General features: G+C 39.4%; 1 protein-coding gene across 3 annotated transcripts in view; it reads left to right on the top strand.

The window, feature by feature from the left end:
* The window catches only part of SLIT3 (slit guidance ligand 3), a 518859-nt gene that overhangs the window by 342079 nt on the left and 152843 nt on the right, over positions 1 to 23937 (top strand). For all 3 annotated transcript variants that reach the window (XM_057415154.1, XM_057415155.1, XM_057415156.1), the window contains 3 exons: positions 1687 to 1758; positions 8564 to 8635; positions 18927 to 18998. In XM_057415154.1, coding sequence (XP_057271137.1) covers positions 1687 to 1758; positions 8564 to 8635; positions 18927 to 18998 — 216 coding nt within the window. The remainder of the gene's footprint in view (positions 1 to 1686; positions 1759 to 8563; positions 8636 to 18926; positions 18999 to 23937) is intronic.

Consider the following 23937-nt stretch of genomic DNA (forward strand, 5'->3'; position numbering starts at 1 on the left):
TCTACACAAAAATACTTAGGAAGAGTTAAACACCAAACTGGCAAGCTGACAAAAAGCCTTTATGGGAAGAGTATGTGTACTGCTAATTCTGGTGACAAACACTCAATAGTAGTGTGCTGAAGCTTACAGCAATTTGCATGTCACTGTGGACTTGCCAGAAAAGAAGCATGTTATATTTAGACCAACTGGAAGGGAAATCTCGGGCACTAATTCAAATCACAAAACAAGGAATAGAATTAACTCTGGTCACAACCTTTAAAATAGAATGCTACAGAAATAAAAGAGTGTGTGCACACTGACTGCACAAGTTGACTGTGCAAGTGTCATGATATTCAGGACTTTAATGGCTTCCTGGAGTATAACTGAGCTGGCAAAATCTCTTATTTTCAAGGGCATTCCTCTTTTGTCTATTGAAAGCACACATCAACAGAAGAGGCTGTGCAATAGGGGGTTGATGTGCCTTACACATTTTCTCTACGTTATTCCCAGTTCCTTTAAAACCCATGGTTTACTTCTGCCTGCATCTCATTTTATCTCTGTTCTTGGATTTAAAATTTCTTCTCCCCTCTGCATTGCTGCTGCAGCTCTAACTGACTGGAGTGATTCATTCTATCATTCTAGTATGTTGTTGTGTTTCAATTCTGAACCATTTCCAACCACAGATTTTTTTGCTATTTAAACTGTTTCTTTTTATGACATCTTTGGGAAAAATACATAATGTTTGAATAGTAACTAAGAGCCAGGTAAAATCCAATTTTGCTCTCAGTTCCAACTCCGATTGTGGAATTCTAGCTGCCAGGGTTATTTGACTTCATTGTATGGGGATCCAGTTTTACATTTCTAATTGAGATGATTGTTTTGGGTTCATCTGAGGTAAGCATAGTCCTTTTAGCAGGAATTTGGGGAACTTGCTGACAAAGACTTGAAAATACTTTTGGGAAGGAGTAGAAATTAATCTTAGTGGCTACTGTATGTGCTAGCTTAAAGCTGCTATGTTTTATGTTAGTGGTGCATGCATTTATGATACTTCATAAAGAAGACTTTCAAAACAAAGCTCAGAAATGAAAGCAGCAGCATTTTAATGTAGTCTGGACCATATTTTAGAGCACCCTCAGTATTTGGTAGTTAAAATAGGAAGATACAGTCCTTTTTGCTCCGCTTTAACATACACTTTTCCCCCCTCCCTAAAAATCTGGATTCTTGTATCAGGGATTTCTGCTTTATTTTTCAGCATATTCCCACAGATTTTGCTCCTGAGTTGCTCTGATAGTATTATTAAGCTACTTATTAAGCTCTCACAATATAGCATAGCTTTTAGTTGAGATAACTGAGTTCTATTTACAACAGCTAGTCAAGGAAGACATCTGCATTTGCTACCTTAACTTTGATTAAGTAGTAATAAAATACACCTACTATTTTTTATTAACTCCATGAGCTTTAAAGGTGCAATGTCTATAGCCTGTGTCTGTTTTCTGGACAGATTTTGTGTAATCAATGAGATTATTTTATTTTCAAAGTTATTTTCTCAGTATTTTCTCCATTTAGTGACTTTCAAAAGAAAAGGCTGTTTCTTATTAAAACGCTATAAAATTGGTTTATATTTATATAAAAATTTCTATCATGTTTAATGTCATTCCTGTCCTATAATTGTGTAGTTAACATGTATATTACTTTGTTTGTTTTCAGACGTTTGGAACAAAACCTCATCAAAATCATTCCCCCTGGAGCTTTTACCCAGTACAAGAAGCTAAAGAGAATGTAAGTTTTAATAAGACCAGCATGCAAGAGCAATCGTGAATCTTCTTGCTTCAAGTTCAGTATCTTTATTTTAGAAACATATTGGCAATTTCTATGTTGAAATCACCAGGGATTGCACAAATAATCTCTTCCAAGTGTAAGCAACAATGGAATTTGGTTCAGGATGCCTAACAGTGCATGAAAGCCTTAATAATGCTTAATTTCATTTCCCATTATAAATGATGTGAGCTAATTAGCTGTTAGTCTGTTCAAACTTCAAATCTGCTTCCTCAGAAAAGACTTTAAGTTCTATTTATTTCCTCATTCATTCTGGTTTCTGCACCACTTCAGTTTAGCTGACCCCAGTTACAGCAGGAGTGCCTGTTCTTTCAGAGTAGTTAAGGTTTTTTATAGTGCATTTGATACCTTGATGTTGAAATGGTTTGGCTGTTTAGAAGGAAACAAAGACACTTGCTGGAGCCTGTTTTCTCTGTTTCTGAATCAGCAGTAGAGACCCAGACAATTCTTTTGTCATTAGCTCTCGTGTTTTCTCTTTGGATTTAAATAAAACAATCCTGATTTGTAGCAGTGCTCTCATGCAGATAACCTGGGCATTCCCCCTGTAGGCCTTTCTTTTCAGTTTTAAGTGATACCTGAGAGATGTTGTGACAGTAGTACAGTAATGCAGACAGTGGTAAAGCAAGTTACTCCCACTTCACCAGAGTATCAAGTCAATGATGGGTACCACTGGACCAGTAGTTTCCAGAAGTCATTCAGGCTTTGTTAGCTCAGTTTTAGCTCAGACTGCTAAAAGGGTGCCATTACAGTTCTTGTTTTCTGATGTAATCAATACTTACTCTATTTAAGAAACTGTCAGCTTAGTTCACAGAAGACCTATCTAGTCTATGATTCTGTGTTTATCAGGTAGCTAATCCTTTTGGAAACTGACAGGATCTTGCGCTGTACTTTTGGATTTAAGGGTAAAATTACTGTGTTTGCCAGTCCAAACTTACCAAGTTCCTAGAGCTGGAGAGCTGTAAATATAGATCTTAATATTTAACAGGCCAAATCATCAATCTTACAGAGTCTCTATTCTTCTGTCTCGCTTTCAATATAGCTGTATGTATTTTTAAAGAAGTACTGTATTAGATAGCAAGACAGTAATTTCAGTGAAAAATGATGGATCCCTTTTCAGTGACCTAACTTGCAACTTTTTCATTATTGAAGTCTCTACTTAGTTCTTTCTGAGGTATGACTAATTTTAGATTTTGGCAATGTTTTACCATCCTTTCATTTTTCATGATTGGTGAACTCTGGTTTTATGGGAATTGACAAAAAATGTTCTTTAACTTGACTGGCTGCTAAGCCCAATGCAGCGCTTACTGTGTGGAATGATTAATGTTAGAATTTCACAGCAGAATTCCATTAGCAAGTTGTGTTAACAGCTTTCTGGAGTACAGTTGTCTACTCATTGAGATCTGAACTTGAAATTAAGCAATAAGTTATTGTGCCAGATGATCTGTATCAAAGCTTAGTTAATATGACAGCATTTTGGGGAAGAACTTGGGATAGATACCTAGGCTGCAGAATGTCCCATAACAAACGTGATGCTTTGCCATTTGACTATTGACCTGTCTCCTTGTTAAAGTTTCATTCCTGCTGGACAGTGAAGCTCTAAATGAACATCACTCTTGTTCTATAAAGTTTAATTAAGGTCATTTATTTCACTATTTGAAGAGACTATTGACATCCTCTTTACAGCGTGCAAGATTCCTTGTGGTTTTAACACAGACATATACTTCAGTCAGAAAAGCACCTCTTCAAGCAAGAGAGTTATCCTTCCTTGTCCTTACAGAGGAAGGACATGTTTGGAATCACTGAAGTTGTCAGCCTTTTTTCATTTCTGTCACTTTGATTTCAATGAGCAGTGCAATAGCATGAGGAGTATTGATTGAATTTACTGATGCCCTACCCAGGGTACAAGTGAGGGACATTATTTTTGTTGTTGCTATTAACTATTACATATAATAATATTTTAATAGAATTTAGAGGATAGTACTGGGGATTGTAATGTATTTTTCTCCTTCCAGTGAATAAATATGCAAGAATGCTAGGGATAATGGACTGCTCACTTGCAGCACTCTCAGTATTTTGATACTGAGTATTTCCTGCAAGATTATGCAGTTTTCTGTGCTTAAATAATTGGATAACTGAGAATAATGTTTAGGTAAGAGCCGCTTGTCCAAGATTATCTTTGTATGACTTAATAGGTCAAGATGGTAGCAGAAGGTGTATTTATATTAATTCGAGTGTTGCATTTGCATCTAGCTGAATTTGCTGTTTAGACTGTCTCTTCAGTAGCTTCCAGGGTGAAAAAGTTATTTTGGGGATTGGGTTTTAGCAAAGGAGCTGAAATCTTTTGTGTATTGGATTTCATCATGATTGCCCACATCTTCTCACACAATTAATTACATGAAATTTAATGAATCTGTCTCAGCAGGAACATTTGACGCCTATAGGATTTAAATATGCAGTTGAATTACATCATCTGGGATGATGGTTCCCCTGATTTGGGGGTGAATGTAGCAGGTCCTAGCTCTGTGCTCAGTTGTTCAAGGGCTTCAGAAGTTTGAGGGGCTTGAGGGAGATACATCCCAGCCCCGGAGACAGAAGTTGTCATTATGGCATGGAGTATCCAAGCCCAGACATGCCATTTTGAATTAATTTACTGCCCTGGGTTCAGCAGTAGCAGTCATTTTTCTCCTTCTTAGTAGCTGATGCAGTGCTGTGTTTTTGGCTTTCGGCCTGGGAACAGCACTGATAACACCGATGTTTTTAGTTGTTGCTCAGTAATGTTTATTCTGACCAAGGACTTTGTGAGTCTCATGCTCTGCCAGGGAGGAGGAGAAGCTGGGAGGAAGCAGAGACAGGACACCTGACCCAAACTAGCCAAGGAGGTATTCCATACCACAGCACGTCATGCCCGCTATGTAGAACTGGGGGCAGTTACCCAGAAGGGCTAGATCACTGCTCAGTCGGGCTGGGTATTGGTCGGTCGGTGGTGAGCGGTTGTATTCTCTTCCCTTGTTATTTCCTTTATCATTATTATTATTGGTGGTAGCAGCAGTGATTTGTGTTATACCTTAGTTACTGGACTGCTCTTATCTCAACCCGTGGGAGTTACATTCTTTCGATCCTCCTCCACATCCCTTCTAGAGTGAGGGGAGGAAGGGGTGGGGGGAATGAGCAAACAGCTGCGTGGTTTCTGAGTGACAGGCTGGGCTTAAACCACGACATTTATATAGCAGCTGTGCTTGTACCATAGTACTGTAACTTCTAACCTAAGAGTTCCAAAGTTTATGTCATCACCTCTCATTTTGTCTTTGCTTTTTTGAGGCTTTTAACTAGCAGGTTTGTAACATGAGACTAAGAGCCAAGTAAATAGAGCCAATTTGAAAGAAGTGGTTGTACCTCTTCAGCTGTGATGCTTGTAGTGGCATTTCATGTTGTCAGATTAATTTAACCATATATTAGCAGAAAATACATTCAGATTTCACAGTCTTCTCAGTAGCTCTGTGGCATTGCTACTTTTGTTAAGCAGCTCCTAAAACCTAAACCACAATTGACACGGAATTTTGCTGAGTACTCTTATCAAATGAGAACAGCCCATTTTACATGTTAGAGATAATCAAGTAATCTGTTCTAATATGTTAATCAACAAAAAGAATATTTATCCAATAGTTTTCCATTTGGCTGCATCTAAAAATGAATCTGTTCTGCTTCACAAACAGAACAGATATATTCTGTTTACCTTTTACAGTAAAGACATTTAAGCCAAACAGTCATATGTTATACAGTGACTCACAGGGTACCCCTTCTCCCCTGGTGCAAAGTCAAAACCAATTTATGTCCCTAAGTGGGAACTGAACATAGCCACCCTCCAAGGTGTGTTCAACAGCCTTTTGGAAGATCTCTACTGTGCTGTCAGAGGTGCAGGGAGACTAGAATGAGGTGACTAATGTTTTCCCTGCCTGGGTGGAATCCTGATAAGTTTATTACATTTCCAGCCCAAGAGCCACATTTCTGCTGAGCGATTCAGAGATATCCTAAAGCGTGAAGATGAGCCGTATGTGATCTAAATTGACTTAGTTGTGCAGGTTAGAAAAACCTGTATCTCTTTCTCTTGATGTAAATCAAGCACAGAATAGGATGATCTTACCAAAGCAGACCCAAAGAAGAAAACAAAAGTACAAGGACTTAATTGACTCCCTTTGCCTCAGTCAAGTCTGAAGGAGATGGAGCCTCCTTATCCAACAGCAGTGGAGCTTGGGCTCTAATGGAAAGGAAATAATGTGTCTAATTATCTTCTAATGCTGATTGTAGTACATCTGCATGAAGTGAGTGTCATCACCCAGCATGGCATTTATGCACGTTCAGGCACCATTAGTTATACACTCATTAGCATCCGGACATGGGGAGAGACAGAGGATGGGAATGTTGAAATGTAGCGAATCAAAAAACAGTGCTGAAATACTTGTTTCAAAAACGAGATGCCCTTTTTCAGATGCTTGTCATTGTTCAGCAACTCATGATTTCATGTGATTGTAATAGGTTTTACTATGTTCCTCAGTAGATAGTGTAGATTCACATCAGACTTCTGCTTACCTAAGAATTACTAGATAAAAAGCAGCAAATGCTACCAGGCACTAACCAAGTTTCACAAAACCCTGTATAAAAATAAATATTCTTACTTTAACTGTCACAAATTTGGCTGCTGTGAATTGAGCTGAAGAACCAGAAAGCTTCATTGAATGCTGTCCTTGTAAGCATGACGTTGTAATAGAAAACATCAGTAAACTGCATATAGTTGTTTCACAGGCTTTATGAAAGAAACAAACCTAATAAAAGGACTGAAGAAAATCCCACTTTATGTGGCTAAGTTTGAAAATAGTTAGAGGACTTCATAAAAATTTTAGCCAACAGTATTTGTAGCTCAAAATACATCTAGAATGGAAAACCTTCCTACTTTTGATTTCTAAGTCCTTGCTCAAGTGATGTTTATTTAGAGTCTGACTGGGATCCTTAGCACGAGCCCCATTGGAAATAACAGTGAACATGTACATGAAATACTGCATGACTGCTGCTTCAGCTGTCAGGGTAAAGGTTTGATAGTACTGGTTGGTACAAGCTGATACCAGCTGTCAGTGAATGTAATGAGGTGGCTGGAAGTTATGTCTGTAGCTAAGCACCTGGTTGAACTGATTGATAGAAAGATTGGATTGCAGTGACAGTCGTAATAGGAACCATAGAATCAACAAGGTTGGAAAAGACCTTCAAGATCATCAAGTCCAAGTTCCCCAGCACTGCCAAGGCCAGCACTAACCCATGGCACTGAGGGCCTCATCTACATGGTGTGTGAGCACTTCCAGGGTGACTCCAGCACTGCCCTGGGCAGGCTGTTCCAATGCCTGAGCATGCTCTGGGGAAGAAATTGTTCCTCATCTCTGTCTAAACCTCCCCTGGCTGTTTCCTCTTTCCTGTCAGTTGTTAACTGGGAGGGGAGACCAGCTACTTCCTGGCTCCATCCTCCTCTCAGGTAGTTGTAGAGGCACTCAGTTCTGAGCATCTGGTCCCAAGTGTAATAAATTTGCCTCCATGTATAAGGAAATTGTGGCATAGTCTGTATTTGTCTTTGTATAGGTGGTTGGTTATAATTAAAATTGAAGGGTATTTTCCAAACCAGGAACACACTTTCCCTTGAAAATGGCAATCTCAAAGTATCTGAAAACTCTAGTGAGACCTGGCAGTGCTGTGTCAACTCTCTTCCCTCCTGCCTCACCAGATCTAGGTCATGGTAGACTTTTGTGCTGCTTGTTTTCTCTAGGCCATTAAAAACAAAACTGCTGCAGTGCCAAAGTACTCAATGGTACTGGTGCCTGCTTTGGATTTAGGGCCTGAGTAGTTTATTTCCATCCTCTTTCCTATTGCTATAAAACAGAGATGGTGTGGGAAAAGGAAGTCCTACCTCAGAAGTATTTTCTCATCCTAAGACTTATTGATAATGTTTTATATAGATTGGGACTAGCTCTTAGTGGAATTTTCTAGAGTTTTGATGGGAATTTTGTTTGATAAAACTACATTTCTGGTATTTATGCTGAATATTTTCATCTTTACATATTGTTTATGACAAAGTTTCTTCTTGTAGACAGTCTTGCTGCCACAAAAGCCATTACCCTGGTGCCTACACTATGCTGATGCCATTAATCCCATCATCTTCCTTAATGCATGTCCTGCCAGTACATTTCAGCTAATTTGGAACCTTTCCTCACCTTATCTATCATTTCACTTACAATCAATATATGATCTTCTGTACTGTTATAAAGTTAGCCTTCCACTCCTACCTTTAAACGTCAGACAAACTTTATGCTTTGTCAGAGGCTGCTCCTCACACTTGAGGGCCACCCCACAGAGTCACAATGAGATCTCCATTATTAATAGCCCTTAAGATGGTTTTATCAACTTCACCATTGTTCTTCAAAGCTCTTTATAAAGCTCTTTGTCTCAGTGTCCATATAATGTAAGACCTGACTAACAGGGGAGCTGCTTATTTATTGAGGCTGTTGTACTGACTGGTTTTCTGAAAGCTCCTGCAATTCACCTATCTGTGTCCTTATGTAGTTCATCATTCCGCCAACATTCTATGATAGTTTAATTCTGGGTTTGTTTCAGGTACCTTCTTCCAATAAACTACAGCTGAAATGTTGTCATCAAAACATCAAAATCCTGTTTATGATTTGTTTTGTTTCATTCTCCCTTCTCTTTGCAGAGACATCAGCAAGAATCAAATCTCTGACATTGCACCTGATGCATTCAAAGGCCTGAAGTCTCTCATTTCCTTGTAAGTAGAAAATAGAACTGAATGGGCATTTGGGGAGAGCTCGCATGTAAGAGAAATAAAGATGATAATGGGCTGTCTCGGAGAACTTACATTTCTGTGTGCAGTTGCCAGCTTGTGTGAAGCATCTGATCTTTTACAAATGAAACTCTGGTCACAAAGGTTAGGAAGAACTGTTTACACATCTCTAGTAAGTTCTTTTGTGGATGAACACCCCAAGGTTACTGATTAGTTCACTTCTTCAAATCAGTGCATCGGTTGATACGCTGTACATGTGCACCTGCAGGCTAATCCATGGCCCCCAATTCATCATGGCACACAAAACCCTCATCATAGCTCAGACACTGTTTGGCGGTGTTCATCAGGGAGGAGTTAGGGGGAATTCTTCCTTGCTGAATTTTTCTCCTGTATTAAAGACTTGAGATTACACTTTTTTGTGAGTTTTTTGTTTATTTGGTTTTATTGGGTTTTGGGTTTGGTGTTTTTTTTCAAACTAGTGATGGAAGAACCTAAGCCCTTAAGAAAATGTTTCTATTTCTTAGCTGTAATTACTACTTTATTAAGCTGGAAGAGGACTAAAATATGACTCCATACAAAAGATAAAAGGAAGGCAGGATCTCTTGACAACCATTCCTTTCTCTTTATAGAACACAGAAACTGTTTTAGCACCAAGTTGAATTTAAATGCAGCTATATTTCAACCTAGCTACCCACAGCACTATTAAAACAGTGGAGCTTTTAATGGGTAAAAGGAGCAGTGCAAGGTCAGAAGCTGCATATGGAGAATGAAGTAGAATAGAGTGTTAGAAAGAGCCCCAGGTTAAATGAAGAGGGTAAGCTCAACTGGAATAATATTTGCCTGCATTAATAGTAAAGACAGTTTTAAAACATTTAGCTCATTAATATTCATGTAACACAGTTTTATTTTTAAGGATGTAGTTTATTTCTAAAAGCTGCTATAATTTTATTGTTTGAATACTGGAAAATTCAAACCCCCTATATAACTTGTTGACTAGTGCTAATATTAGAAGTTCATTCAGTACTACGCTTATATGTTTCAGTACACTCTGAGCCAGATTGCAGAAGGATGGGCCTTTTTTTGTGCCCTGAATCCAGCTGGGAGAATGCCAGAAATATATATTAAGTGTTGCTAGCCTTTGTTGAGTAGTCAGGGCGGTGTTATTCAACATGCTGTGGAAATGGTCAAATCCCCCAATGCTGTCTGGAAATGATTCAGTAAGAGAATGACATTTACTGAGCACTACAGTTCTGGCTTAGTATGAAACTACTGCTGATGTTGCAATGCTACAGCTTTCTGGTATTGGCAAACCTCCTGGCTGGGAGCAAGCTGGACAGGCAAGACATTTCTACTGCTTGACTTGCCAATGCAGAAGTTATTCAGCTTTAGCTGTAGCTAATTCAGATACTCCCAGGTGGCCTCAGGAGAGGGACAGAACACATCAGAGTGGACAGAGAGGAAATGAGAATATAAACTGGGTGGGAATTTATAGTGTTTTGACTTGCATACAGAAGCAACTGACATGACTCTGTATTCTCTGCCCAGTCATCCAGAATGGTATTTTAAGTAAATGATGTTTGAATATGTTTATATCCAAGTGGGTAATATAGTGCTGAAGCTAACAGTAGGAGGTTCCAAGGGGGAAAAGAGAGGGGAGAGAGATGAGATGCAGCACAAGAAGGGTATTGCCTCTGAGCAGTCTTTCCTTTGTTAAGTGTTTGCCTCAGTTTCTTCCCTCTGCAGCCACACAAAGCTGGTGTAACACACAGTCTGTTTCTCCTTTTTCTGTCGGAGAGTATTGACTCCAGCCTTGAAATTGTCAGACTCCTTCTCTAGGTTCGGTTGTCCACTGTGCGTGCCGTTGGCTTTTACTTTCTATTGAAAGGTTTTACTCTTGCTGTTCATTGCAGGTAGGTCTTACAAGTGTTTTCCCTGTGACTGATAGACAAGAGTTAGTTTATGACCTGTCACCCAGACCTCTGGCAGGTTCTTCCCTGCTGGTCACTTGTGTAGGTGTTCCAGTTTCTGAGCCCTAGATATCATCATGGAGCAAGATTATCTGCTCTTCTGCAGAAGCTGGGTTTCTCTGAAGAAACCTCCCCTAGGTTTCTACTTATGAAAAGTAGAAGATCTTCTTTCATCTGATCTCTGCTCTAACCACCAGCACAGTTCTGTCAACCTTAGACAAGTGCTAGAGAAGATGACTCCTTTGAAGTGCTAGCCCTCCCAATGAAACTGCCCAAGGGGAAAGAACAAGGAGGCAGAAATGAAGTAGGAGAGTTTGCTTACCTGTGTTTTCTCTTTTAAGCGGCTCAGTCTTTTTGGTGCCTGAGGGCCCAGTACCTTTAGTCATCTGCATGCCCTGAAGGAAGGCTGCTCTGCATACAATGCTTCAGCTCAGTGGAGAGAAACTGTTATTTTTTGTATATGTAAGTCAAATGTGACCGGTGGCATACATTTTAATGAGACACCATTGAGGTTTCATCTCTGCCAGAGCAGCTGGACATCTCAGCTAGCTGAGTTAAAATACAAAGAAAGGAGGGGAAAATGCTAATGCACAAATGGAAGTAAGCAACTTGGTTTTCATTAAAAATGAAGTACTGCTGTAGTGCCTAAAATCCATGCCTTTCCCTCCCGCATTATTCCCATTTTCTGCTCCTCCCTTTACTCCCTGCTCGCATGCAATTGCAGTGCTCCCTATGGGTCTAGGAGAGTGAAAGTGCTTCTCTGGAAGACAGCCAGCATTGTTAGTCTTGCTGGCTAATGGAGCCCTATATATAGTGGGTTGCTACTCTACTTTCTTCTGGAGCGAACTTAGGGTAGTGTTTCCAGGCAGAACTGTTTCTCAGAGTGCTCTGCCTATTGTACCTATGGAGGGATGGAAGAAAAAATGGTGTATTATAGTTTTCAAAGCACAGGAATGTTTATTACAGAAGCAGTTCCCCCCAAAATGTATAAAACTGAAATCTTTTAAAATAAAAACTTATGACCTGCTAGCATGGATCACTTTGCACTTTTAAAAGATTTAAGTTTTATACATTATACATCTATATATTTTCTGTAACAAGAAATCCACCTATGGGAGTCAAACAGGTCACAGAATCTTAACACTTTAAATAAGCCATTTCTACCTTAAGTTTTCTCTGCATTTAGCAAGAGAAAGGCAACCTTGTTCTTGCAAGGACTTAAGACATCTCCGTTCCTCACACTCAGGGGAAAAGAAGTTGTCTTCTCCATGAAAGAAGTTGTCTCCATCCCATTTTTCAGTGGGATCAGTGGGATTTTGTTCCCTATTCATATAATGACTGTATGGAACAAGGAACTTCTGCTTCATTTTTCTTAGAAGTATTTGGGCTTTTTGCTTTTCTCTTTTTTTTTTTTTTTTTCCCTGAGGAACTGGAATCATTTTTCTTTAAGAGCATATTTTCTTCTTCCAGGAGTTTTCTGGCCTTTCGTTTTCCCCTTATTGTGTCACATGAAGTGACACTGTGAGTCATGGTCAGCTCTGGGGCTGTGGATTTAGTTCTGCTACAGTGTCCAAAGTTCCCTTTCAGTATTTAGGTACTAGGGCTTAGATCCTTAGCATATTTTTGGTATGAAGAAAACTTCAAACCTACTTACAGACCACACTGAAGGTATAGTAAGATCCAGGTTGGTTTTGAGTTTTAGAGAGCTTGGTGGAGAACGGAGGGTGATGTTCGCAAAAGGGTCCTTAGTGTTAAAGGTGCCGCTGTGGGATCTGGGAGGAAGAAGTTATGTTGGATAATTCTAGTGACCCTGTTGGACAAATAAACTGCTTGTCTATAGCAAAGCCTCCCCGCTTGGAAAAGCAGAAGTATTTCTCTGTCTCAAAGAGAAGATACAAGGGTGTATATGTTAAAGGCTGTGAGAGGTAGTGATAGTGCAGTACTCGGGACCATATGAAATATTGAAACTGAGAAACCTAGAATTATTTGAATCTAAAAATGACAATAGGCAGCACAGATGTGAGCCATGGTAGTGTAGCCATGGCTTTTGTGTTGGAGGGATTAGTCTTGCCATCCAATACTTCTTTCAGCATAAACATGAGAGCAAATAATTCCCTTGCTTTGAGAAGTGTGGCAGAATTGGTTGGTTGCAAAAGACGGTGTTATCTTCATTCTAAGCAAAACTTTGAGAAATGCTCTACTGCTAGTACCTGGTTGTCGTGGTTTAAGTCCAGTCAGTAATTCAGAAAAACCACACAACTGTTCACTCACTCCTCCCCTTTCCTCCCCCAGCTCCTGGAGGGGTGTGGAAGAGAATGGAAAGGATGTAACTCCCACGGGTTGAGATAAGAGAGGTCCAGTAACTAAGGTATAACACAAATCACTACTGCTACCACCAATAATAATAATGATAAGGGAAATAACAAGGGGAGAGAATACAACCGCTCACCACTCGCCAACTGATACCCAGCCCGACCGAGCAGTGATCTTGCTCTTCCGGGTAACTGCCCCCAGTTCTACATAGCGGGCATGACGTGCTGTGGTACATGTTGTACGTGGTTAGAATAGAGCTTTGCTGGAATTGGAGTGGTTAATAACTCGGCATGGAACATAGGGGCTAAGTTATGAAGAGTTTCATGTTTCAAGATTGCTGCATGCACTTTCTGAAGTAAATTAATTTTGCATTTAATCAGCTCAAAATCTGTCTAATATCAGCAAGAGAATTGTACCAGCATTTGGTTATTGTTAATAGGATCGAAGATAAATGTTATTCTTGGGGTCAGTAGACTTCCCACAAATGGAGGTTTGGAAGGCCATATCCAGACTGTCTGGGGACATTTTATGAGATATGACAAAATAGTCTAAGCCTTCAGTGTGTTAAACTAAATGAATTAAAGTTAAGACCACTGCAGAGGGAGAATTCCTCTGGTTTTGTTCATATACTGAATTAAGCTAGTGAACAGTTTAAAAGCTTAGATCAGCCTGGGCACAAAGACAAGAGACAGCTTAGATTTTGACATAGCAGTCCCATTTAGACATCATCTCCTGGGTGATGATGTATGTCGTGTCATTCATGGTGATTTGAAATCTGCAGTAAAACACTGTCTATTGCAATAACTGCCAAACTTATTTTAAGGTAACAAATTGCTTGGGATAGTTTTACGGAGATTTATTTAGCCTAACTTGTTCTGAAGAAATATGAAATAGTGCAGGGACAGAAAATTATATGTCTACGTTTTTTTCAGAGATGAGAAATTTATTGCTGTTTTTATCCCTGTCAATTCCTCCTCTTAAAAAACTTGAATTCTTATTGAGCCTGTGCCATGGTGCATAGTTTGGGAAATGTAATTCTTCCTAGCAAGAATTGTTTTCATAGTCTGAAGGAAAGTTAAAAGCATTTTGAGGACTGAAAAAGACGTCGCATAAAGTCAAAATTTGACACTTCAGTAAGAATGTTTCAGCCAAGCCAAAATAAAGCAACACTTAGCTGGAAACCATATGGTCCAGGGTAAGGGATTCTGTGGTAGGCTTTCATACCCCAAAAAATTTCTGTGGCACCTTCCAGGGGAAGATGTCTGTATTCTGGGATCTGACTTAACGAAGCAGCTGAATTGCAGCTACATTTGCAAGTAAGGTAGACCGAGGGACTGTGAAATAGAGACACCACAGCAATTACTGCTTCACAGCCTCAGAAGGTGGTGTGTTAACTTCAGTGCGTATGAAAGGCTGTGTGTTGGGAAAGTCTTTGCAAATTTTCACATTGTTCAAGAGGTCAGAATGTCTACACTGAAGAATCAGTGAGACTTTTATGTTTCAAGATAAGGTTTGTTACACGCTTAATTACATTCTCACTCAAGGTAACGTACTCATTGCTATGTGTGCTTCCAGTCCTTTCTTTGTCTGGTATGTCCCAGGCTTTTAGATGAAGCTATGCAGTGACTATTTTCACTTTAAACTGCTTAGCACGTCAGTTGGATTAATCTGCAAAACTTGAAGTTTAATAGTGACTATTGTTTAATTGGAAATCTAATATTGTGGTTTGGAATAGCTACATTTCTGGGAAATATGAAAATACTATGCTAGAACCAGGCTTCAGAAACATAGTGCCTCATTATGTCTTTTATATATTTGTATGATTTCTCATTAAAGATCCATAATAACTCTTCAACTGAATAGGCTGCTTCTTCCAGAGATCTCCAGTGCTTTCAGTGCAGCAGGGGGGCTGTGCTTTAGCTGTGTTGTTTGGAAGGTTGGTGGCAGCCTGAAAACTGCTGCCATTAGTGAGCCAGTCCACCAGGTACTTTTAAAGAGCTGCAGCTTGTCCTTTGTGGCCCTGCTGAAAGCATTTAGCTGGGAACTGGTGAGCTGATGCTACATGCTGCTCAGCGGGTGGTTCAGCTGCCCCTGAGCTATAACGGCAACTTGCTTATATTAGAAAGCCACCAGCAATAAAATGTGAGAACTTTGAGTGAAAAATACAGTGACTGACTCTTCAAACTGGTCATTCTGGCATGCGATATACCTGCCTCGTGGAAAAGACAAGGATAAAATATGTGCACGGGCAAGTCTGGTGTGTTTGCACATCCTTGTGACTGTTCTCCATTCGGACCGGTTTCCATCTTTGCAAAGAGACTCTTATGTGGTGAGAAAAGAAAGAAAGGAGCAATAAGGAAAAGGATACCTGTTAGTCTCTCAGTCAGTTCTGGCTTAGTCTTTAGTTACTACTTTTAAGTTTAGCTCTGTGAATATAGACTTAAGCTGCAGCTCCCTTTTCTCTTTCTTCCAAAAATGTACATCATGTTTAGGGCAATACCTTCTCCAACCAACAGTGAATGGTGCTGGTCAGACGTGTGGCTAACTTGGTCTCTCAGCAAAGTTAAGAAGCAAATGAACAGTCAAGAGCACACAATAAAACGTATCATATTTTTTTTGTGTTCTAATAAATGTCATTCTGATTCACTGATGTGCTGTCTATTGGCAGCAGTTACTGAGCTGATTTTATTAGATATTAACTTTGTTAGTGTATTTTTAATAAAAAATATTTGGGGTCTAAACTGTCAGGTGCTAGGGGATAGGAGGAGGGTTGTGCTGCTGTGCCAAGCTTGCACAGGAGCCAGGACACCTGCATGTCCTGCAACACATCTGAAGGGTAGAAGTGAACACAGAGTTTTATAACTTGTAATGCCATAGGCAGATCTCCTAAAATGTATCCCTGTTGGTAATAACATTGGAAATTTAAATGAAGTTCTTTAATTGACTTGGCTGAGGTTCCTGTTATGGCTTTTTGACGTTGTATTTCTGTTTGGGGGTTTGTTTGGTTTCTCTTTTCCCTAAGGCTGCTGTTCTGGACATACTGATGCATGGCGGTGAGATGGACCCAATGGCAGGACATACAGGAAAGCAGCTGCAGTAACAGGGTGTCCCTAACCTAACCTGGCCTGTCCTTTCTGCAGGCTGGCTCATTCCTAGTAGTTAGCAGTGCAGCACTTGGTACATTCAGGACAAAAACATCTTGGATCAAGAACCTGACCAAGATTCCTATTTGTTGATATGAGTATTCTTGCCTGTCTTAGACAAAATGAGTTTCTGTGCTTTTTATTAGAGGAAATGGAAATAAGGAGCTGAAGAAATGAGATGCAATGCATTATGTATTTCCCCTTCCCTCCTCTTTGCTTCTTTCTGTCGGACCATTTGACTCCAGCTCTGCCATGGCAGGCAGACAATGGCATTAGCTAATTTGGCTCCGTGTAGTGCTGAACATGAATATGAATTAGAGACGAGTGCCTGAGCTCTCATACTGACTTTTGTTTAGCTGTTAATTTGTTCCAGTGTTAATGTGCCACATGCACATAAGCCCAATTAGGTTGGGAAATGCTGCTTTTCTTTACATGGCTTCTGAAAATTGAAGCTTTATTTTATTTTGTAAGCTATTTTATTCTGGTTTCTTTTGCTCAAAATAATAGAGGAGATATAAACACATCCAGGCTTTTCAGTTCAATGGAACACTGCACTATGACCTTCTGATTCTTATAGTAAAAGTGAAAAATTACTCCAGTAAGAGTCTTATTTTGATATTTACATTTGGTAGTACCATGATTAGCAACTGCACTGGGTGTGTTGACATTTCTTTAAGGTTTTACCTTACATAAGTGTAAGCCAGAATAACTCTTATTCTGGAATAGGGATTTTTATTTCTACTTTCCATGGGTATTTTGTAGAGCTTAGCTTCTGAACTCGGTTTCAGATGCTATATTATTGTGCACTATTGATCAGCATTGATGATCCTGCTACTCCACAAAACTAAGGAAGATGTTCATCCAACATCACAGAGCTTAGAATCTAAACTTTGTATACAGATGATGCACTTGCTAAAGAAATGTTCAGAAAGTGGGGAAACTGAAGTGGAAATATACTGGGTTCTGTGGGCATTAACTTAACATTTTAACCTCATATATTTTATTTGCAGAAGTTTTGCTTCCTGATAAAGGGGTTCACATCAGTTACTTTGTTCAGAAAGAAGTCTGAGAGTCAGCATGTGAACGTTGGTTTAGAGCCCAGTGAAATTCAGTGACTTTGAAACTGCTACCTAAATGGACCTGCTAGACCTCTCAAAGCTCAGCCATCATTTCTGTCTAGTGTGGGGTAGAGTATAAAAGTCCATGTACATTGCATGAAATTTTGTTAAAGTAGGAAATAGCATGCGTCTTCTGAAGCTGAAGTTGTGAAACAGAAAAATTTAGCAGCACTAGCATACATTACTCACAAAAAGCCACTAAGTGAAACAGTACATTTAAAAGCCAACCTCCTGACTCTGCAAACTTGTGTTGAGAGAAAATAGAATGCTGGGTGATCATTAGTTTCTTGAGTTAGGAGTTCAGTTCCTGCTAAACTACAAAAGTAATGAAAAATGAAGTTTCAAGTTTAAATTTTCCTATCTAAGTGGTGTTATTTTATTTAGATTCATTTTATTTAGGCTCAGAAAAGAGCTGTTCTGGGAACTCTCCCACAGAGGTGATATAGTTCCAATGACTGATGAAGAGTAAACTGAAGTGGCGATACTCTGGGAAGGCCAGAGGGTATTGTAAATGGTCCATCACACTGAGTGTTTGGTTTTCACTATGTTCAGCCCACCCTAATGTTGTAAATGTTGAAAGACAGCATAAGCCAGAATTTCAGGCAGCAGCCAAGCCTCACATGGCTAGTTGATTAATTGCTAACATGTTATTCCACATTAAAACGTTAGGGAATTAACAAGTTTAATGGCACATAAGGAACAAAGTTTTGGCATGAGGTGCTTTATAAGCATTTACTGTGTCCTATAGAAAGCATTGAAATTACATCAATACTGGCTTTACCTATTTGAAATATATTAAAATGTTTAGGTAAGGAGTAAAATTTTCAGAGGGAGGGAAATCTTCTTCCCGTTTACCAGGACACACGTAAGCTCCTACTCACTTCCTGGGCTTGACAAATTTTGCCAACTGCAGAAATGACACAAGTAAATACTTCAGCTGTGATTGAAATTCAGGTGTGCCTGTCACATATGATTCTGCTCTCATCGCTAGGTAACACAGCATAATGGTGGGTTTGTCTGGTTTTCCCTTTAGTTCAATTTCTGAAGAAATGTGCATTTTTCCATTAGAAGGGAAATATTTGTAATATTAAAAATGAATAATGGATATCAGGTTATGTATATTTATGGTCTTTACTGATTTTTATAACCAAACTCCACCTAAATCTTTTTTGAGTTTCTAAAATATATGTCTGTTTCCAGTTCAGGTTGAATTTCTTTTCATTACCTAGTTAAAATGGTAACAGCAGCTGGTGAAGCCATAATATTTTATCCAGTGGTGCCTCTGTCACATTTAATGCCAATTATTGTATCTTAAGTAATTCACTTACATGTAATTTTACCTACAACCAGCTTATGCTCCCCTGGCTTTTAAATTCAGTATCGCTGAGCAGAATTCTAGGATTTTACATCAGACAGTGTATCTTTCAATGGTTAAAATATTTCTAAAAAGGGTGGGAAAAAAAAATCCCTCAACAGAATGAAAAATATTTCAGATAGGGGGGTTGGACGATGTCCAGTTTCTACATTAAAAATGCTTTCCAACACCAGACGAAGCCTGAATCATAACGACTCATTTAGTACCATGTGCTCTTAGAAAAGCAAATGAGATAAGTAGTGAAATGAAATGCCCACAGATCCTGGGCATGGTGCACAAGATCAATAAAGGTGATAATGCAGAGAGGTGGGAGGACACTAAACTGGTCTGTTATTTATTTTGTCTTCCTGAATCTTTCAGAGTGCTCTATGGAAACAAGATCACAGAGATTCCCCAGGGCCTTTTTGATGATCTTGTGTCTCTGCAGCTGCTGTGAGTATGATCCCTCCCTCTTTATTTTACAGCCTAGCTTGATATACTGTTTTTTTCAGCTTCTGACATTATTATAATCACCTTTTCCACTGAAAACTCACTGGGATGTGCTAGGCTGTTGTTTCTCTGTCAGGCAAGAGGGATGCAAGGGCTCAAGAAAAAAAGGAAGGTGCCAACAGTTTTATAGCACAGTGTGCATAATGGATAATAGACACAGAGGATTTAAGTGTGGGGAGGAAATGAAGACTTGGTGAAGTCCAAGAAAGGAAATTGGGTCACCAGATGATGTGTGGATGGGGATGTTGCCTGATTGTTTTTACACCTTTAGCATTTGTGCTTGAATAGATCCTTGAGGGCTTCTGTGTCACAAGCATATGGAAGCAACATGGCAATGGGGCTTAGTTGCAACAGAAATAATTTCACAATATATTGTTTGAGTATTTTATACCATGTGTGATTTAACACACAGTCATGAGCAGGGTAAGATGTATACATACACTCTTCAGTATTTATTAATGTAGCATAACAAATTTCCTAACCCAGATGTGAAATTGCAAATTTCATTTACTCTTGTCTCCATAATCACTTTAGGAACCAGTAACTCCTTCAAAAAGAGAGAAATCAGCTATCATTTCAGCCAGTCAATAGAGGGAGCAGAAGTGAAGTGTGGTTAATATGTGTATTGCTAACATTCTGATTGCCATCATGGATGATGCACTCAGAAAGTAAAGGTGATATAAGATAAATTCATCAGTTCTGGTTTAGACCAGAACAATAACGTTTATGAAGTAACTTTTAGACATGCCATTTTAAGCCTTTCTTACCGAGTTGACATAACCAGAAATGAATATCCCAAAGTTCATGGTTCCCGTTGAACCTATCACTCTATGCTAGCAGTCTTTGCTGCACTTACATGCCATCTAAAAATAAGCATAGGTTTCCATTAGAAATCCAGAAGCAACACCGAAGAACTGAAGCCTGGAATAGTTGCTCTATATGTTAAGGACTGCTCAGACGTGTAATTTATCCATAAGATCTTAATTGCAAATACACCCTGTTCTAGAGACAGACAAGCAAGAGTGCACCTGGTTTGATTATGACAACCCTTGAGCTTGGAAGCTGTTTATCTCCTCCTGCACACAGCCAGTTCACTTGTCTTCACCTTTTGCACATACTTTTTCTGGCAGCTTCTTTCTTCTCCCTGTCCCACCCCTCACCAGTTCATTGTACTTCAGTGTCTTTGTGGCCAGCCTGTGCAGTAAATGAACACTGTGTATTTAGTGGGGAAGTACTTTGCCCTGTGAGAGAACAATAAGCTTGAAAGTCCTTCAAAGCTGGGACTTGGTACATGCTGATATAAGTGACATGTTAGTCATTGTCAGACTCAGATTGTACTCAGTACAGTGAAGATGATGCAACCAAAATGAGAGCTAAAATTTAACTTGTCACTTTGACCTCTGAGAAAGAAACTATATTAGAGAAATCTGAGCTTTATTATAGTCTTTGCCCCCAAATATTTAATGGTTGCAAGGTCAGAGCGATACACAGTTGCTCTGTCTAACCCTGGACACTTAACAGATAGGACCTTTCCCAGTGGAAAAAGAAACATACACAGCATGTGGCTCATGGTGTCCTATAAAAATGTGGGTCTAGAACTTTTGCATAAAGCATTAAGCCAGTTTCAACTTCTTTATATCATAGTCTTTGCATGAACATAGTGCTGGCTTTCAGCTTTTACATGTTTAAGCTAAGATGCAGTCATTTTCCAATTTGAATTAGCAAAATATATATGCCAGAGAGCCATTAAAAGGTGTTGTACTTCAACCTTTTAAACATTCTCAAGCTGAGCATATGAACATGTGAGTAGGTTGTCTATTATGGGATTCCAAGAGTATTGTGGCTCTAGAACCTTTCCGGATCTTCTTGAAAGTGTTTGAAGTAGCTTTTGGCAAGGAAAGCGATGAATGATCACGCTTTAAATGCAAACAAATCTCTGCACACGTTTCCAGCCGTGGCTTTGAAGCAGCTATTATGGATTGCTTGTAGCATTTTAATGGATACCAGAAAAAAATAAATGGCATTCGTTGGTTTTAGACCTGCTGTTGAACAGTTGGAAGGGTGCCCTATGATTAGATGTAATTTAGTGTTCAGTGGGCTCTAGATTGGATTTCTTCTTATTAGTCTGGAGACACACTGATAAGAATGCTCTGATTAAGGTACCCTGGTAGCCAGTCTAATTTCCTAAACTGAAGCATTTCTGAAAGTGCGCTGGTGTTATGGTAAAGCAGGACACAATCAGCAAAGGGATTATTGTGGGTCCTCTATAAAATCGTTCAGATTGTATTTAGAAGGAAAAAGTAATTACTAAGAAATTGCAGAGCAGTAATATTGTTATTTACTGGTTTGGATAAGACTCATCAGAGTTTCTCAGAAATGTCATTTTCCTTCTGTTTAAATATCCTGTATAGGTCCAGATTATTCCACTTTTATTCTGACAGAATTGGTTTGTGTAAGTGCCTTACATCTGCAGACAGTATCACTGATGTCAGAAACACTGCAGCTGGGCAAAGTAATGCTCAGCTCAGGCATGACAGCATCTTCAGCTGCCCCATTTGGCTCTGGTGTCTGGGAAATTAAGAAATCCGAACAAGTTTTAGACCACCTGGCTAGCATTAGAATTCTGTATTTCTGACATTCAAGACAGAGGTGGGTAAGCCAATATTGTATTATATTTGGCAAGAAACTAGCCAGGCATGGTTAGATAATGAAGTTTTTTTGGTGGAAGGTGGGGGGTGTTTATGTTGGTTTGTTGTTATTTTTTTGATCCCCATGGGTTTGATTTAAAATGTTGTTTCTGAAATCTTCATTACAATTAGCTATCTTAAGTAGTTAATAGTCCTCAAATAAATAGTTATGATTGGATTTCTGTTAATTTGCTGATTTCACAAATCTTATGCTTTCTATGTCTGCAATTGTAACCATCACAGCAGCAAGCATTGTTACAGAAGTCCAACTACATGTCTGTTCTGGGGAACAGCAGCTTAGATATAAGGAAGTTCTTTACCGTGAGGGTGGTGAGGCACTGCAATGGGTTGCTCAAGGAAGCTGTGAATGCTCCATCCCTGGCAGCGTTCAAGGCCAGGTTGGATGGAGTCTTGGGTCACATGGTTTAGTGCGAGGCATCCCTGCCCATGACAGGGGGTTGGAACTGGGTGATCTTAAGGTCCTTTCCAACCCAAACCATTTTGTGATTCTATGATTTTATGTCATTCTCCTTATCTCCTGTTTGAAGTTGCCAGGAGAGAGGCTACTAGGAAGCTACCGTAACTGCTCTAACCTAGCCTCATACATTCTTCTGTTCAGCAGGTTGGATCAAGTGTCTTCTGAGAATTTCAGGTCTGTTTGGGGTTTAGGGAACTGCACTGTTTTCCAGAAAGGGATAATTGGAGTCTGATTTTTGGTTTGGTTTTTTTTTTACAGTAAAGTGAAACTCATTTCACTGGGCCCACAATCCATCCAAGATGTGACATAGTATTTGATTAATTATCATCTTGTGTATAACTTGCATTTAAATATCAAAAGAATGAAAAGGGCTCCAGTGTAAGGTGGAAGTTTTCAAGTAACCATTAGATGTGGCCAGTTTGAACTCCTGCCCAGGAGGCTTTTGACTAACCTTGATCTGCCTAGAAACTGGACTATATTTAAAAGTCATTCTCTCCTGTCTTTCATTTTTCCTGGAATGTGGACAAGTTCTTTCAGGAGCCCTTGAGTTTGCCAGACCTCCGCCAGTCACTGCGCAGGGGACACCACATCACACTGTGTAACTCCTTTCTCAGCAGCCCTGTGACAGATAAAGCTGACGGGTGCCCTGCTTGCTCCCAGATGAGCAAATACGCGGAGCCAGCCTGCTGTGAAACAGGAGTTAAGTGGCTCAGGACAGCGAGCTGTGGATAATGGGCACAAAGTTGGTTAACAGACTTTTTCATATCTAAGTAATAGACCTTCCTCTCTGCAACCATATTAAAACAAACATTCTGGGAGCCTTTTTATTATGGTTATACACTGTATGCTTCACAGTGCTCTGTTTTCTGGAACAAGGGAGTATCATAAAATCTGTACTGTTTAAAGAGATTGTATAGCAGAATAATGTAGGGGGATGAAACCTCATTTTTCTAATATGTGGCAAGTATCAGTTTTCAATAAATCCTTTTCCTTGAGGAAATTTACTTTGCATAGTTACTGATCATACAAGTGCTCAGGTGTGTTGATTCTAAGGCTTATGGTTGAGATCCCCATGGCTCGCTGGGCAAGAGAGAATCCCCATAGTGGACTCCATTTTGATGTTGCTAGAAGTAGATACACTCTTGGGATACATATATATTAAAATGAGAGGTTTGTTGTATTCCTCTCTCATAAAACAAAGCCAAGGCTTACAGCCTTCTCCTCTTTTCCCTAATGTCTGATCATTAGGGAAAACTCAACAGTGTAGTTGGAAAAGACCAATGATCATATTAGTGCCTGAAGTCTGACATGTTAACAGGCAAAATAACTTTGAAAGGGGTGAAAAATTAGACCTCCAGATCCAAGCATCTAACCTGGTTTAAAATTGGAGCTAGATCTCATATTTACAACTCCAGCTGACCTTTGTTTAAAATAGACTAATATGAAGTGGCAAGTCATGGATGTACTGTCAGGAACTGCTATTACCAGTGTTCCCAAAATTAAACCAGTGAAATCTTGCTTTGAGCAGTTCTTTTTAACCTGCTTTTTAGGCTGTTTCTCCTTGGATGAACAGCTTGATTCTTGGTGCTCCCATAGCTCTTCTGGAGAGGTTGCTTGGAAAATGTCTCCATGGCAAATTTGTCAAGTTTGAAGTGCTTGTGTTGAATTGTAATTGTGAGTTGAATCCCAGTACTTAAGAGCTTAAAATAGAATCTAC

Source organism: Pezoporus wallicus, unplaced genomic scaffold (genome assembly GCF_028554395.1).
Source record: "Pezoporus wallicus isolate ANWC-B61680 ecotype Strahan unplaced genomic scaffold, APGP_CSIRO_Pwel_v1 contig_4161, whole genome shotgun sequence".
Taxonomy (NCBI): Eukaryota; Metazoa; Chordata; class Aves; order Psittaciformes; family Psittacidae; genus Pezoporus; species Pezoporus wallicus.